Source organism: Penaeus monodon, chromosome 1 (assembly GCF_015228065.2).
Source record: "Penaeus monodon isolate SGIC_2016 chromosome 1, NSTDA_Pmon_1, whole genome shotgun sequence".
Taxonomy (NCBI): domain Eukaryota; kingdom Metazoa; phylum Arthropoda; class Malacostraca; order Decapoda; family Penaeidae; genus Penaeus; species Penaeus monodon.
In genome coordinates, this window is record NC_051386.1 from 42676849 (window position 1) to 42691776 (window position 14928).

The following is a 14928-nucleotide window of genomic DNA, read 5'->3' on the forward strand; positions in this document are numbered from 1 at the left end:
TCTCCCTCCCCTTCCCTTTTCTTTCGTCTCTCCCTCCTCTTTTCTCTCCGCGTACCTCTATCTTCCCTCCCTCTCTCTCCTAACCTATGAAACAGCAGAGAAAGTGACATGACCGCTTTCTCGAAACTGACGTGACTCTCCGATATAACCTACTCGCGTAAAAGACGACTTTAACCGACCTGCAAGAGCAAGCTCCTGCCATCGAGCATAATTCATAGGTCTCGAGGGGAAACTCAGGGCGTTGGACTTACACCAAGGCCATTGCTGTGAACGCGGGGCTGCGAAGCGTAACTCTTTCCTTGTAAAAAAAAAAATATTTTGGTGGTTACCTGGTAAACGACCGTACAGTACGTGATAAGGCAAGTGAAATTATGTTTCTTATAAATAACTGATCTATGTAATAATCCGGAGTCGCAGAGAATAACCTGATGTTGGGCTGTATGAATGGTGATATTTTTCTTTATTGTAAATGTTATGTCGAATGTGTGTGTGTGTGTGTGTGTGTGTGTGTGTGTGTGTGTGTGTGTGTGTGTGTGTGTGTGTGTGTGTGTGTGTGTGTGTTGTGTGTTGTTGTGTGTGTGTGTGTGTGTGTGTGTGCGTGTGTGTATGTGTATGTGTATGTGTGTGTGTGTGTGTGTGTGTGTGTCCGCGCGCTTTGTCCTGAGGAATATTCTTAACTTTTGCGGATCCCTACTTGTTCCTTTTATCTCGAATTAAAGAAGTGTATGTAGACGAACCTCCGTGTAAAGGATACGTGCCCTCAACAGCGAGACACGGCCTCCACGTCTTACGATGATCAACCAGACACACCAAAGCCGTTCCAGTTTTTTCCCCGAACCATAACAAACCCCATTCCAATCCTTCCAGGGCGACACAGTGCGAGTAATCTGGTCCTACGATGAGCAGGATCCCACGACGCAGGACAGGATCGGAATGCACAGTCACCGCGGTACCAGAAGCCTTTACTTGCGGGAACCCAAGCTCGCGCCTCTGAGGTCCTCGCAGGATGTCCAGCACTGGGACATCTTATCCCCGAGTGTGAGGACGATTGCCTTTTCTCTTGCTCTTTCACTGGGGTTTTAGCGTTTTGGCTTTTGTGATGGTTATGGTGATAGTGATCGATCATAGTTTTAATGATAGTAATAATAATGATAATGATAATGGTATTGATAATAATAATAATAATAAAATAAATAATAATAATAATAATAATAATAATAAAATAATAATTATGATATTAATAATGATAATAAAAAATAATGATAATAATGATAATGATACTACTACTAATACTACTACTAATAATAATCATAATAATGATAATGATAATGGTGATAATGATGATAATAATGATGATGATTATTATTATTATTATTGTAATGATGATAATGATAATGGCAATAATAATGATAGTAATAACAATGATGATAGAAGTAATGATAATAATAGTAATGAAAAGGATAATGATAATAGTTATTGTTAGAAAATTATCATAATAATGATAATGATAGCAATAATGGTAATGTGATAGAAATAATAAGGATGATATTATTTAACAACAGTGATAATAGTAGTAATGAAAATGATACTAGTAGCAGCAGCAGTATGAGTAGTAGTAGTAGTGGTGGTAGGAGTAATAGTAGTAGTAGTAGAAGCAGCAGCAGCAGAAGAAGCAGTAAATTTAAAAGTAGTAGTAGTAGTGAAAGCAATAGTAGTAGTAATAATAGTAATGATAGTAGTAGTAGTAGTAGTAGTAGTAGTAATAGTAAAAGTAACAGTAATAGTAGTAGAAGTAGTTGTAGAAGTAGTAGTAGTAGTGATAGTAGTATAGAAAGTAGTAGTAGTTTTAGCAGCAGCTATTATAATCTTAGTAAATGTAATTTTCTTAATTATAGTGAGGATTATGATAATGATGATTATGAGAATGATGATGATGATGATGATAATGATAATAATAATTATTTTAATATTGATATCAAAGGTGATAATGGTAATAAGAGTAATAATAATAATTATAATGATTAATATTAATCATTAGTAGTAGTTAATGATCATGATGATAATAGTAACATTGATAGTCTTCATTAATACAATGTGAATAATAACAGTGTGTAATGAGACTACTAATAGCAATAGGGATTATATTTTATTGCTAATTTCATCATAGTTTATTTTTGTTGTTCATGGAGCTATAGTAGACTATCATTTTACATATGGACATCTAGACAAACAACATTCTGCAGTTGCTGTATTATAAGATGAATCACAATGCCTTTCAGCCATCAGATTAACCCTCCTTCCAGGCATTATAGTTAGACAGCCATATTACCTAATAAACAACATTCTACAGAGATTAATGTCTTATCAACCTTCTTTCAAAAGCAGGTATGGTTAAGTTAAAGCAGATTGGGTCATTTTAATTTAATTTTTCTTTATTTCAGGTGAATTTGCCAGATGACCTGAGAACACTCTATTGGTGTAAACTGTACAAGATACCCAATTTGAGGCAAAAGACTCATGTTATTGGGGTAGGTTGGCTGTCAAATGAAGTTTCTTTGCTTTCTTTTTTTTCTGTTTAGAAAGCTTACTTTTGCTTTCATTATATGACTGTTTTTAATTATCTGTGTATCTATGTTTATTTTATATTTTTTTTTCCCCTTTTATTCAGTATTTTTTTCATCACTGCAACCATCACCCATATTCCTATCTCTCAGCATTGAATTAATTGTCTTCCTCCACTCCACTCTCCCAGTACGTACCCAAGATAGAGGAGACCAACCTGCAACATGTCCACCACATGCTGCTTTATGAATGTCACCTTCCCAACTCGAACAAACATTTGGAGAAATTTGTTGCTGCCAAGGGGGCTCAGTGCTATGACCGCAACATGCCGTTCTCTTGGTCGGCTTGTAATACACCTATCGTTGCTTGGGCTGTTGGTTCAGAGGGTTAGTATGAGGAAGAGATTATTGTTGTTATTATTGTTATTTTGTTATTGTGATTATTTTTGTTTTGCACCTGTCATTTTATCTAAAATCTATCTTTAATCAGTCCTTTTATCTAAAAACGAAGGCTTGATATAATAGATCTGCGATATGGATAGATAACATAGTCAAATTTTAGCTTTTTATATTCTTTCCATGAAGGGAAAGAGCCTATTTTTTTCAATAGTCGGGGTATATGAACTCATGCTTGTAATTTTTTTTTTTTATAGGAGAGATGTTTCCAGACCATGTAGGAGTTCCATTGGGAGAGGAACATGGTGGAGCTACATATTTTATGCTTGAAATACATTATAATAACCCAAATCTGAGAAAAGGTAAGAGATATGTTCTAAGAGTCTTTTATGTTGCAAGTCATGTTTTTATTGCCTATTAGTAATAGTTGAAACATATTTTTCTTCATTGATCCTTGTTTTTCACTTGATAGAAAAAATAATAGCATCTGAGGTGTGTAATAAACAAATCCCAGTATACTTTTCCTTTAATATACTTACCAACCTAAACATTCTAAAAATTTTCCTCACTGCTTTACCAACAACCAGCTACTTATGATTCCATATCATATCATTTTACCATATTTTATGATATTAGAACTTTTACTTTAGTGTAATATAATTCCTTTTAATTACAGGTGTAGTGGACTCATCAGGTGTAAGAATAATGTACACAGAAAAACTGCGGCAGTATGATGCGGGAATCCTGACCCTAGGACATACTGTATCTCCCACGCATATTATTCCTCCTGGCCAAAAGTGGACTACTGTGGCCCTTTGTACAGCTGACTGCACAGATGAGGTGATTAATAGAGTAGTTATAAGGAATTTTTGCATGGTTTAGATATGTCTCTGCATGTGTGTGTGTCTTTCAATTTGTGTGTCTGTTTGTAATTTTGGATCTATCTCTGCTCTCACTAAAGGATTACCCATAAAAGAATGAAAATTATGATAATTATTTTTCATAATATATACACTGGAAATGGTGTGTAGAACTTTCTCTGATATTCTTGTGACTCTAAATTACAGACTCTACCAACGAATGGGATTAACGTGTTCCAAGGCTTTTTGCATGCTCATCTTCTGGGCTCATCAATTTCCATCACACAAATACGGAAAGGAAAGGAATTACCAAACGTCTTTAAAGGCAAGTTTTATGCATTTTGTTATCTTTATATCTTTTGTTTTATTTCATTTATATGTTTATTTATTTTTATCCCATGCTCCTCTTTTTTTTGTCTTTCCTTCTCTTTGCTGTTATGTATGTGGACGAGAGAGTTAGAGAGTATCTGAACTGGCTATCTCACAAGCACAGTTTATTAATTGTTTCTTCAAGAAATGGTATACTTATTTATATTTGGAATATTATATCAAAGTCAATTCAAAAGAAATTTGGAAATATTTTTACAATAGTATTAGAATGAGAAGAAACTGATAATCATACCCTTTTTAAAATATGTGTCAATTTTCCATTTGGTACATATGTTTTTTGTTGTTGTTTTTCTTTGTGTGTAAGTTCATTTTTACTTCAAGAAGTAATAAGAAGAGGTATTTTTCCTATGCACGCAGATATGTCCTATGATTTCAATTATCAGCAAGCTCGAGTGCTGGAGGAAGAAATGAAAGTCATGCCAGGAGATTCTTTAATAGTCAAGTGTGGCTACGACTCCACCAAGAGAAAAATGCCAACATTTGTAAGTGACTGCTGCTTTTACCATTTAGTTATTTTTTAATGTATGAATGTGTGACATTGGCATACATAATTGATATTATACACAAGACACCTATATTACTGGTCTTTGAAATATAAACATGTTTGAAGTACTTGTATATTACAATGTCACACAAGTACATGAACATGTGTGATTCACACTCACACTCACACTTATACTCACACTCACAACCTACATACCTACACCCTCAACCACATCTGCACACTACACCCACCCTCACTTATTATATGAAATGTTAAAAAGCAAATCACCATTATATATTACTACTCTTCTTTCTACTGCGTTGCTATTTACGCTAATCAACCTTCAATTTTCCTAGGGTGGATTTAGTACTGAAGATGAGATGTGTCTGGCCTTCCTAACTTATTACCCAAGAGTGAATTTGTCAGGCTGTTACTCTCGACCTGACATGGCTCTTGTCTTTGATACATTTGGCATCCAGGATCTCTTTGATAATGATATGTAAGTAAAGATGTATTTGCTGATGTTGTTTAGGCTAGAATGGAATTTGTTTCTCTTGGAAATTATCTTATGGAACTTTATTGATATGAAGATGTTTAGGTTTATTTTGAAGGTGGTAATTTATTTTAATGGAATCTTTTCATTAGTTATTGGTTTTTATGTGTGTATAGATTTTTTTTTTTTTTTTTTTTTTGAGATATTGTATGAAAAAGTTTGTTAATTAAAACTGATAACTGGTCTTGGGTCTTTTGTATTGTACTGAGATTATAGAATTATTGGTATTACTTTTTAAATTATCCTTACAGTAGATTACAACTGCTATGTATAATTTTTAATTCTTTTCTTCTTTTCAGGAATATATTCAATGACCAGAGTTTCAGGTGAATATCAATTTTCTTTTCCTTTTCTAATAAGATTGCATTTTCTTCTTTCTCCCAGAAAACTATTGCATGGATATAGTTATAAGACTGATATATGTTGAAAACTCAAAAACTAAAATCGTACTAATCCCAACCCCACTTTCTTGCCCATCAGTGAGGAATTCATCAATGAGGAGATTGAGAACTCGTCCCTAACAAGAATGAAGGACAGAGTAAACAAGCCTGTAGACATCCACCTTGGAAACATCTACCGCTATATCATTGCAAAAGCCCCTCAGCGTAAGAGAAAAATTAGCATGATTATAAGTTATAATTGCAAGGAACTATAATGACTGCTTTACAAATCTTGCTCATATGCTTGAACATTTTGTAGAGTTGCAGTTAAAAAGCAGTGTTTAGGAATTATTGTTGAACTTTATAATAATAATAATAAAAAGACATATAGAAAGATTATTTTCACCAAATCCCAGTACTGTAGCAAATGTATTCATTCATATAAACATGTACAAACCATCTCGTTTAGGTTTATCTTAAATCTCACTTATTTTTATCCTAAGTACCTCTTTCTTATGTAAAAACATTTATCATACATGCAACACAAATGACTAATAAAAGCATTCATCCCCAGGCTACTTCAACACATCTTTTTATGAAATCTTGCATGATAAAGCTACCTGGCAGGACACACGCATGATCTCCACATTGCAGGAAATGATTGTATATGGGCAACATGAACCTTCATGTGAAAACCATGGCAGGATTATTATAGACAGGGTAAGTAAAGATATATTTGTTTGTGTTTGCCACTCTCTGCTAAAGGTTGTCATTTCATAATACTGTATTTGTAACATCTGTATTACACACAATATTGCAGATTAAAAAGCTCACTTTTTTCCTTCCAGTTACCAAAGAAGGTCAAGTATCCAAACTTCATACCACTTCAAAGAGACGAACAACAATGTACTCTAGCAGAGAAAGACACTGAGGTGTATAAGATTGACACCAATGTAGCAGTACCATCAGTTCCAAACAAGAATACAAAGATTCAGGAGAACCTGGGTACATGTTCTTTACTCTTCCTTAATGTTGGTCTAATAATCAGGATCTTGATCATATCAATATGCCAATATTTTGTCATACAATCATACTAGTTTTTGGTCATGTAATTAAGCTTATGTTTGGAGTCATACTAATATTTCTTTGAATAATTATACTTTGGCTATATATTCACAATATGTCATCACACAGGAGAACAAGGAAATCCAACAGCAAATCCGGTGAAACCCACAGCAAGTATCCCATGGCGTCCAGCAAAAGAGAATGAAGTTGAAAAGGATTCTCTCACACAGAGAGGAGGGGTTCCTTCTATTTTCCTGAGTTCCTACCTTCTCTTCACCATTGTCATATTACATTTGATACATGAAGCATAGGGTTAAACCCATATTACTTTAACTTCTCTACTATGTAGGTTGTATATATATTACTCCTTGTCCGAGTCCATATTTTGAATGGTTATGAATGTGAATGTCTTTTTTAGAAAGTATTTATGAGAGAGAGACTTATTGACTGAGTAATTTATGGAATGACTTATGTCTCAAGGTGTTAATAGACAGTTCGAGATTTTATATGTGCACTTGTATACAAAATGTATATTTAGATATGCTTTTAATGTCACATTTCGGATACTTATATCAGCAGTATTGTGATACTAGACTAGATTTTTGCCAGGTGAGGTCTTTGGTAAGATATATTTATATTATGCATTTTTAAGCATTATTTAATTTTATTCTCACCTCACATATTCTCATTATAGGATATGTGAAGTGACCATGCATACATGTACATACATGTACTCATGTATGTACTAAGTTTAGTCAGATAAAATGCTTATTAAGGAAAAAAAATTGAGAAAATGTATAAATAAAAGGTTCTGTCATCAATATTTTATATGTGAAACTGAATTGTTTCTGATGAAGAGATATTTTATCATATTACAATAGTTATTCTATATGTATATATAGCAAATTACCAATAAGGTTTAAAAAGATATTTCTTTGGTTATTGCTTTATAACCCCAGCTATAGGGTCAATATCTGGATCCAAGTTTAAATCCAAATCTTTTTTTTCCATTTTCACTGATCTGCCTTAATGCAGCTGAACCTGATGCAAAATCCTCTATGTACCTTTTTCTAGAAGTTCTACTTTTTTATGGATAAAACAAAAAGAATCTGAAATTACCTCTTTGATTTACCTATAATCAGTTGACACAGAATGCACCTCTTGCCTTGTCTGTGAAAGACTAGATGTGCCTACACAACCCACCCAGCAGTGGCTGTTAATATACCCAAAACAGGTGGATGTGCATGACTATCATGAGGAATACATATATTTGTTGTCTGCAAAATCATCACCATTTATCTTTTGTAGAATCCAGTTTCATAACATTTCATCATGTGAATTTATTTTCATATAATTGTTACTATTTATATAAATATTTTATATAAATTTGCCATTGATGCATTGTTACATTTCATTATTGATGACAAACAAGATCCACTTCGATATGCCACATCAGAATGGAATGAAATACTGATTTTGTGGCTTTGAAACCATGTCTCAATGTAACAAACATTCTAAGTCATATGAAAAATGTTATAGATACTAAAGGAATAAAGGTTTAGCAGAATCTCTGGACATCCATCAAGACTGGCGACTGGAGGATACCTGATGTTTGGAAATCGCAAAACATTTACTGACAAGATCTGTCACCTAGAAGTGAATTACTTGAACCATTGCAATTAAACAATGGGTCAAGTAATATGTATGCAATTTCCACATTTGTAAGGATATAAAAAATATTGTACTTCTTTTTATTTATTATCATATAGTTCATATATGTATTCTTATATCTATATCAATATATAGATAAATACATTCAATTAAACACAAATATATCATTCTGTGATATTCAGTAGTATTAGATCATAATTAGTGAGATATTAAATTTACCCAACATAAAAACAAAATATATACTATCACACTTTTTTTCTGATGGAAATTCAGGATTAGACAAAACTTCAACTCGTGCTTTTCTTACCTTTATGGTTTAAAAATGTCAGACAAGTGGTTCCCAAGTTTTTCATCTACAAGGACCTCTTACTGAAAATATCCCATCCCCCTGGTTTTTAAAAAGTTGTCTATTTTAGCCAATACCAACTACAACAAAGTAGAGCTTTTCTCGTTTCACCTCTCATTTCAAAGACCTGTAACTGAATAACAGCATTAAATGAGGAAGAAGAAATCTTCACTTTTTTTTGAACTGCCTTATTTGTAAATAATAATGCACTATATGCTGAAGATTTTGAATTCTGAAGTTAACCATTGGCACTAGTTAACTGCACTATCCTCTGTAGTTTTGTTTTTTTTTGTATACTAATAGATGACTCCACAATGCTTAATCACCAAGGAGTCAGTTAGTAAGTTTACCTGACTTCACCTGAAATCCCCATTACTTGAATTTCTGAAAGTTTTATTTTAGACATCATTACTGTTCTTATTATTACTATTGGCATTGAGCTTATGATAATGTTATCAATACTAATTGCAATAAAAAAATAAATCTTTAGGAAAACCAAGAAAAGGGTAAACATGTGAGATAAAGTATGCCTAGTAATTGACTCCTTAGTGACTAAGCTTTTCTAGAGCCATCTATATGTTTCAAAAATTAACAAACTAAAATCACTGTGGGCATGGCATGGGTGTACTTGCCATCCTGAAGTCAAGGGGTTAATTTATGGACAATAAGTACCACCCTTGCAGCACCCTGGGGATCAAAGTTCCCTTGATTGGGAACCACTGTCTTCAATAATTATTTAGTGTTACATCAAAAAAATATTACTAAGCAGTACTGCAAAACAATGAGTGCATTCATGTGAAAAAATACAGTGTACAATGAGCACACAAGAAGCAGAACGGCCTAGCACACATAGAAACACATACTCACCAACTTAAAAGTTTACAAATTTAGAATAAAAAAACAAACTAGGAAATCAGATCTCTGAGAAAGTGGAATGAAATATGAACTTAAATTCTAACAAAGTATCACAAATTTCTCCTATTTGTGCTTAATCATTTCACATATCAAAAAGTTATTATAATTACAATATTAATAATAATAAATATTCACAGGTACTTGTCATGTAAAGAATATTTACAAAGAACAAAAGATTTACAAATGATAAGAACTATAATCTTACCAACAAACAATATCATATTTGTATAAGGAGCTGTAGCTATTACATAAATTGTTACAGAGTTTGATCTACATGTTACAATTTTACACATAGTTTTAACATGCTACAATAAACTGGAGTTGTTTTGAAAAGCAATAGTGACAACACTGACCGAAAAGAAAATTAATAGTGCTGGAGTGAAAAGATTATTGAGATAATGCTATCCTGAAAAAGTTGCTTATGGCATATTCTTCCCCATCTCACCTTCTAAAATAATGTTAATAATAATAATGATCTTTTAACATTAACCTTTGGCACCATCTGCCCTTCAATAAAAACACAATGGAGCATATACTGCAACAGGTAATAGTACCTCTTTACTCTTAATGTTCCTTCAGATTGAAAAAAAAATTCACTATACTTTAACTCCTCCAACTTACCTGGATTTCAGATATATAGTGAAATAAAGTATGTATTTAATGTATCTATTTGTATGTCCTTAATTCTTATGAGATAATAATATTCCTGTCTATATTCCATTACAGTCTGAATTATAATCAAGGAGAATATAGCAGTGAGCCTACATATTCTAATAATCAAATATTTTTATACCAGAAAAATTCTTAAATTCTTTACAGTTCTGAACAATTGCCTGAATCAAAATCTACAGAAGCTTGCAGATTTTATTGTCAAATTAAGCAATACCTCCATCAATTGTGCCAAAATTTTCTAAATCTATTTCTCAAGCCATAATTTCCAAAACCACCACAGGTGGATAAGAACATGCTAATGAGAAAATAACGTATAACTATTCATTAACTTTCCTAATAAAATTATATTCTATTTCTCTCCTACCACCTAATCTCTCAATTCCAGCAAATGCAAATTTATGACATCTTAAAAAAACTAAATACTATTTTCTTTGATATTTCATTCAGAAAATCAATAACTAAGACAATGGACAAATGCTGTAAAATACACATTCAAACATTCACCAATTTCTCAGATCTGTTCTACATCCATCCACATTTTAATTATTTCTTTTCTTGCAAAGTAGTTATCTAACTTCAAGTAGAATCCCTACAACGTCAACACAAAAAATTAGTAGCTACATAACCATTACATTTCATTGAAGTTACTCATTTTACATCATCAAAGCCTATTGTACACGAAATTGTGATCCATGGGTTTATGGAATTAAAAGTCTCACTGTTCTAGATATGTACTTTTTCTGTATCTGGAATAACTTTAAGCAAGTATAAATTCCCATTCTGGGTTTGGTGCCTAAAATTGCAATACATTCAATATAAATGTAAACAAAAAAAGAAATGTCAAACCAGTAATTCAAAATCTATTTCACTAAAATTACATTACTTTAAAATAGCAATGTAGTAAGTCGTCACACATAAGTCATATCACATACTGCTTGGCAAATTTATAAATGGGAAAAAAAATAACTGGTTCAATACTAAAGCTTCTGTACATTACCTAAAACTGAAAAGGGGGAAAAAAAGAACCCAAAAATATACATACTCCTAATAGTTTTCTTGTTACTTTGTATTATGACTATATTAAGTCCCAAACATCACAGATAACTTGGAAATGAACAAGATCTCAATTATTTTGTCTATTTACATTTTTCTGGTATTTCACACTTCAATACCTTCATATTTCATTTTCTCTTCACTTTCCCTCACGAGAAAAAGTTTGTCATACAAAGCTCATTGTCCACCAATTTTCAAAATGCATGACTTAAAAATTGGGTAGGCAGACTTTTCCAGCAAAAAGCTCAGAAACCACTGTCATCCAAAGGGCTAGCACAAAAAATATGTAAGAATATCCAACCTGGAGAAAAAAATATGGCATGATATAAGAAACTTTTCATATTTACATATATGTTCTGTTCATCCATCTTTTAAAATGGCAATAACCATTCATATACTTATATGGTATAAAATATTACAGGTGACTAAAATTATTATTTTGACTAAAATTATTAATATTTCATGTGAAAATGTGCCATGCTGACAATATTGCCAAATTACCTTTATTATATGAGATGTATGCTTTCCATACTAAAAACCATTCCACTCACCTGGAAACTGTTTGGGAGTTGATATGGTTCTCCGCCAATCTCTTCAACGTAAAATCCCATTGGAAAGACAACTGCAGCCAGGCAGAACAGCACCACTGTACAGAGGAATAAGTTTTTTTTTTTTTAATACTTACATATACTTGTAAGGTGTTTCTTTCTTGGAATACTGATTCCCAAATATCATAATCTTATTTTTCACAAGAAGAAGGGGGGACTGCTTCTACCTCAAAAATCAATGAATCGACATGACATCTTTAAGCCATTCCACACTTACTTGCAGTGAAGCCAACCCAACGGGCATAGGCCATGATATAGAGACTGATTCGGCAGTGTGAGAGAGCCAGCAAAACGATGGTTGCAGTGACACACACACAACCCAAAAGTACACAACCTAGTGTCACCAGCCATGCTCCTCCAAGGGATGGTGCATAGCAGACCTGTTAAACACAAGAAAAAAATTAAGATATCCTACAAAACAACGAACAATACAAAACGAGCTCCAATCTTGTAATGTATGATTATAATTGAGTAAAAACCTTTAGCTTTTTGAAAGAAAAATATAAATACTTACCTGAGATCTGTTATATAAAGTCTCACATGTCCATAGCAGTCCCAGGCGAGTATCACCTGAAAAGCAAGTACAGTAATTGACAATCAATACAGGGAACCTGATACTCGAGACTCTATCACACTAGCACTTTTTCCATGAATTTCTGTGTTTCTGCATGACTTTGAGGATCTCTATATAGTCCTCTTTATCCTCGACAATGTGGAGTGTCCATTTTTGTTTTAATAATATTCATCTTGATCTTGTGTTATATTGGATATATACAACTAGATTGTGGTTACTGAAATATAAAGCAAAAGAGGTTTATGTAAAATTCACTAATCAGCACAGAATTTTTTCTTCTTCTTCTTTTACAATAAAGATGTCTAATTTACATAATAATATCTAACCAGAATGATGCAATGTGTATGAAGAGCCTCACGTGACTCATGGAACCTAACTTGTTTGTTTACATGGATATCATTTTTGTTTACATGGGATTGGTGGTTCTTTGCCAGTGGCAAAGAATAAGACTCAAAGATAAGACCCCTCACATGCAGAACTTTCATATAGAAGCCAAAAATTCTAGTGGATGGACAAAATATTAATATTAATATCAACATTAATATTTATATTAATAATAATATGCAGGGCCTATTTTAGCAATTTCCCAGTAAATATAAGGCTGCTGCAGATTTACCTGTACTGCTTTCTACTCTATTTTTTATGCTTTACAAAACGGCAGTGTTCATTTAACTCTCTCCATGCGTTGTTCTCGGTAATTTTAACCATATGCTGTATCCATATGGTAATAGAGTTTCCTTGCAGGCTTCATATAATCTCTCTAGGTATTCCATAACTCAATACAATAATGATAATTTTTTTTTTTTTTTTTTTTTATTAATTTTCAATTTTGTGTAACATAACTGCACTGCTTGTTAACCCATTTTTGACAGGCATGGCATGTATGTACATGTCATGCTGTTATTTTGCTGTTCCCAATGTTTATAACATTATAGTAATTATGATTATAATTTTTATAATAAAACTAACACAGTCGATACTCATAGCATCAGTAAATAATATTTTTCCCACCAATCTAAGGAAAGGAGAAATTAGGTAAAGTCACAAGATCTACTAATTGATTCCTTTGTGGCTAAGTAACATCCATGTGCAGAGATATTAAAAAAAAAAAAAAAAAAAAAAAAAAAAAATTGAGCACAGCATTTTCCCCAGCAGCATGTAGTTAAGGCGGCAGGAATGGGATCCTGAGTATGGCTCACTAATAGAATATTCCAAACTCGTTTCCCGATAGGAATATAGCCCACTGAGACTAATCACACTCCAAGGGTTTTGCACAGCTGTAGTGAGCTACTCCCAGCCTTCAGCCGAAATTTTCTTGAAAGCTTGTTCCCACACACCCAGCCCTCCACCAAGTTTCTCTGTGATGGCATGTTCACATCACCCACCGCTACGCCAATTCTTTTCATGATGTGAGGGTCATCTGGATCCAAGGAGGTGAAGTGCCAAAAATACTTCCATGAAAAGCCAACAAATTTCCCCCTTGTATATTCTGGCATGACTAAGCTTGTAGACAACACAGTTAATTAGATATCAACTAAGAAATAAATTTAAGATCAATCTTCTTGAATATGTAAGGATGTAACTTCAATTCAAGAAATTATGAAAACTTCTCTGTATGGAAATAAAACATAAAACAGCAAATTTTCCTTCATTTTCCTGAAATGTTAAACACACTTAATAAAAAAAAACAATATAACCGTATCCTAACTCAAAACTTAAAACTTAAAAAAACAAAAACTAAGGAAATGAGAAATGAGAAACCCTACCAAAAACAAAACCTCCATTGAACGACAAACCCTACCTATGTCCCCCATAGCTCAGCCCCAACGTCAAACACGATCAAATCAACACCAAAACGGGAAACCCTCTCAAAAAGCAAAACCTCAATCGGCGATAAACCCTACCCTTGTCCCCCTAACTCACCTCCAATGTCAGAGACAATCCAGTCGGGCATGGCGAGGCTCACCACCGCGAACACGTCTGCGGCAAGGAACAGCGCGCCGGAGATTATCGTCAGTTTATCCATGGTGACGAGTAAGGGAAATGGCCGAGGAGGAAAATATCAAAGGGTGAAAGTTGTTTTCCGCTTCACATCTCGCCTTCTTCTCCTCCCCCGAGAGTAAACAAACGGGTATAGATGCTGTGAAAGTATAAGGAGAAGAAAAGGAGTACGGGATTCGATCAATCGGGGATTCAAGGGTTAAGAGACGATGCTCTTTTGTTTAATGGAGGGTTTGGGACTTTTTCATTGTATGGAATAAGGTAGGCTAAAAGCGTGGGTACACATATATTTCCTTTCTAAATAAACCACAAAAAAAATATATATATGTACATATATACATATAAACGCATACACATACCGACACACACTAACACACACACACATAATACACACACACA

At 33.3% G+C, this 14928-nt stretch overlaps 2 protein-coding genes across 3 annotated transcripts in view; one reads left to right on the forward strand and one right to left on the reverse strand.

Annotated features, from left to right (window-relative positions):
• Positions 1–8871, forward strand: part of LOC119572510 (DBH-like monooxygenase protein 1) — a 60370-nt gene extending 51499 nt beyond the window's left edge. Inside the window, exons 5-17 of one of the 2 annotated variants that reach the window (XM_037919624.1) lie at positions 868–1038; positions 2442–2528; positions 2753–2948; positions 3215–3319; positions 3634–3797; positions 4025–4142; positions 4565–4689; positions 5048–5190; positions 5544–5570; positions 5725–5849; positions 6199–6344; positions 6473–6629; positions 6819–7803. In XM_037919624.1, coding sequence (XP_037775552.1) covers positions 868–1038; positions 2442–2528; positions 2753–2948; positions 3215–3319; positions 3634–3797; positions 4025–4142; positions 4565–4689; positions 5048–5190; positions 5544–5570; positions 5725–5849; positions 6199–6344; positions 6473–6629; positions 6819–7000 — 1746 coding nt within the window. In that variant the 3' untranslated portion in view covers positions 7001–7803. Of the gene's footprint in view, positions 1–867; positions 1039–2441; positions 2529–2752; positions 2949–3214; positions 3320–3633; positions 3798–4024; positions 4143–4564; positions 4690–5047; positions 5191–5543; positions 5571–5724; positions 5850–6198; positions 6345–6472; positions 6630–6818 lie in introns of both variants that reach the window. The other variant, XM_037919621.1, reaches the window with a different exon arrangement.
• Positions 8872–8887: 16 nt separating this feature from the next.
• On the reverse strand, positions 8888–14669 carry LOC119572521 (modulator of smoothened protein-like). Its single transcript, XM_037919632.1, has 5 exons — positions 14452–14669; positions 12469–12524; positions 12172–12334; positions 11898–11992; positions 8888–11647 (listed from the first exon to the last, which is right to left on the reverse strand). The coding sequence occupies exons 1-5, from the start codon at positions 14552–14554 to the stop codon at positions 11555–11557; spliced, it is 510 nt and encodes a 169-aa protein (XP_037775560.1). The 5' UTR covers positions 14555–14669; the 3' UTR covers positions 8888–11554.
• Between the last annotated feature and the right edge of the window lie 259 nt (positions 14670–14928).